Below are 2,509 nucleotides of genomic sequence, written 5' to 3' on the forward strand. Positions count from 1 at the left end.
TATCTATCTATCTATCTATCTATCTATCTATCTATCTATCTATCTATCTATCTATCTATCTATCTATCTATCTCATACCTACATATCATTATTATTATTATTATACAGGATTTATATAGCGCCAATAGTTTGCACAGCGCTTTACAATAAAAGGAAGACATTACAGTCACAATACAATTTAAGACAAGATGGTAAGGAGGGCCCTGCCCGTGAGGGCTTACAATCTATCCATCCATCCATCCTTCAGTATATTGCCTTAAAGTGAAACAACCCACAAAGTTTGCGGTTTGCACATTTTTTTTCCTTTCATTCTAGAAGACTCATTTCTTCTTTTCCAGAAAAATGATTGGCAGGAAGACTGGGTGACGTTTTATACCCGGCAGCGTCTGCAGTATCAGTTGGACCTCCTGGAGGAATCCTGTGGGGACAGGGAGGCGAGGGAGCTGTGGTCTCAGCTCCAGGTGGGTCATGTATTATGCAAAGTTTGTGAGTTTGTTATGATATGTAAGTGAGATTATGACAGGATTTCCATTTTTAACACATCACCTTAAGTGCTCTTATGCAATTCTTCTGCAGATCAATTTCCAATCTCCTGCTCCTTTAAGACCTGTCATGGCACCCATGTGCAAGAGAACCAGGAACATCATATCCTGGATATATGGTTGGGAGGACCTAGTAAAAATGGTCACCTTGCTTGCTAATTAGTAATGTTTGTACGTAGTAGGTCAGATACAGTCAATGCGTTTCGGGAGATAGGCCACCCCCTTCTTAAAGGCTTATATAACGATTTGTGCGTTAGGGCAGTTTTTGTTAAATGGCCTAGAACTGGGGCTATGATGGGGGCAGAGCATCCGCTTGATCTGACTACAAAGGGTTTCTGCTAATACCGTGGGCAGTACAATTGCATAGTGGTTAGCATTTCTGTCTTGCAGTATTCGGGGGTCCCCAGTTCAAATCCCGCTTAGGACACTATCTGCAAGGAGTTTGCATGTTCTCCCTGTGCTTGTGTGGGTTTCCTCCGGATACTCCGGTTTTCCTCCCACACTCCAAAGACATGCTGGTAGTGTATTTGGCTCCTGTACAAATCGGCACTCGTATGTATATGAGACAGAGATCTTAGATTGTAAGCTCCTTACGGGCAGGGACTGATGTGAATGGGCAATGTGTAAAGCTATGTGTAAATTGTCGGTTCTATATAGATACCTATAATAAATGAACAGTTACCATCTTTTTATTCAGGAAATACGTCCGTATGACAGTCCTATCTAAACTATCTATTGTATCTCCTATTGGATATCTTTTCTACTACATAATGGTAGATAAATCTAAACAAGCTTGTACAATCAGATTGGAAGTGTGCATGGCTAGCCTGCTTGTAAACAGAATCCATGAGTCTGGTAGTGAGAAATGTCAGTACAAGAGACCTGTTAGTATATGTCGAGTTTTAGGTAAAGACATTTTAGCCATTGAGAATCTTCCTAATTTTTTGTTTTTGTTTTAATTTCTACTTTCAGTTGAAGATCCCGCAGCTATTTGCCGGCATGGAAATTGTGCCGTCCCTCCTTCATGGAGATCTCTGGGGAGGAAACGTGGCGGAAATAGACACCGGCCCCGTGATTTTCGACCCTGCCACTTTCTACGGCCACTCCGAATTCGAGCTGGCCATCGCAGGCATGTTTGGAGGTTTCGGATCTTCTTTCTACTCGGCCTACCACGCCAAGATGCCCAAAGGTCCCGGATTTGACAAGAGGCTGAAGCTGTACCAGCTCTTCCACTACCTGAACCACTGGAACCATTTTGGCAGCGGGTACAGAGGGTCATCCCTGAGCACTATGAGAAGTCTTCTGAAGTGAACGGTCAGTCTTGGACTTTGGAAGTCCTTGAAGGACGCATAAAGGGTCCATAGCTTAAACAGCACTCCTCCTTAGAATTACTAATGCATGCTGTGCTTCCGGTGACCAACATACGGCGCAGTAGAAAATGGCTTGCAGTGTGAAGATACTTGAAGTTGGACATATTAAATGAATGAAAATTGAATTGTAGCTGAGAGTTATTAACTGGGTGCTCCAGTTTAATGTTTGATGTTTTCCCATCTGCAGTGTAAGGACAGTGCTTGACATGATTGGGATGCTAAGATGTTATTTTATGTCCCTCCTTCCGCTAAGTATTTGCTGTGCTTATTGGTAAATTATCTAATTTTACCCATCATTGGGCACTCTTCTACAGCTATTTACAGCCCTTCCAATTTGTCTGCAGTTCCCCCATGATAACAAGCACATTTTTGAACATGGGGGCATATTGGTTGTTTTTCATTTAAATTGATATTTCATATTTGTTAAGGGGGAAAAAAAAGAGATCCACCTCATGGCAATGTAATACATTGCAGGGATTTTAGCAAACAATTGCTTTTCCTGCTTTTACTGCACAGATAATGAGATAGGCATATGTTGCGCAATTGCCAAAAACTTGTGGAAGGTTCCACCATTCCTAAAATTATTTGACCAATTCC

At 41.9% G+C, this 2,509-nt stretch overlaps 1 protein-coding gene across 1 annotated transcript in view; it reads left to right on the plus strand.

The window, feature by feature from the left end:
* LOC108784738 (ketosamine-3-kinase-like) overlaps positions 1 to 2,049 on the plus strand; it is a 7,768-nt gene extending 5,719 nt beyond the window's left edge. Inside the window, exons 5-6 of the mRNA XM_018553623.1 lie at positions 339 to 461; positions 1,515 to 2,049. Of these exons, the coding sequence (XP_018409125.1) occupies positions 339 to 461; positions 1,515 to 1,853 (462 nt within the window). The 3' untranslated portion in view covers positions 1,854 to 2,049. The remainder of the gene's footprint in view (positions 1 to 338; positions 462 to 1,514) is intronic.
* The last annotated feature ends 460 nt before the right edge of the window (positions 2,050 to 2,509 follow it).

Source organism: Nanorana parkeri, unplaced genomic scaffold (genome assembly GCF_000935625.1).
Source record: "Nanorana parkeri isolate BGI_ZX_2015 unplaced genomic scaffold, ASM93562v1 scaffold126, whole genome shotgun sequence".
NCBI classification, from domain to species: domain Eukaryota; kingdom Metazoa; phylum Chordata; class Amphibia; order Anura; family Dicroglossidae; genus Nanorana; species Nanorana parkeri.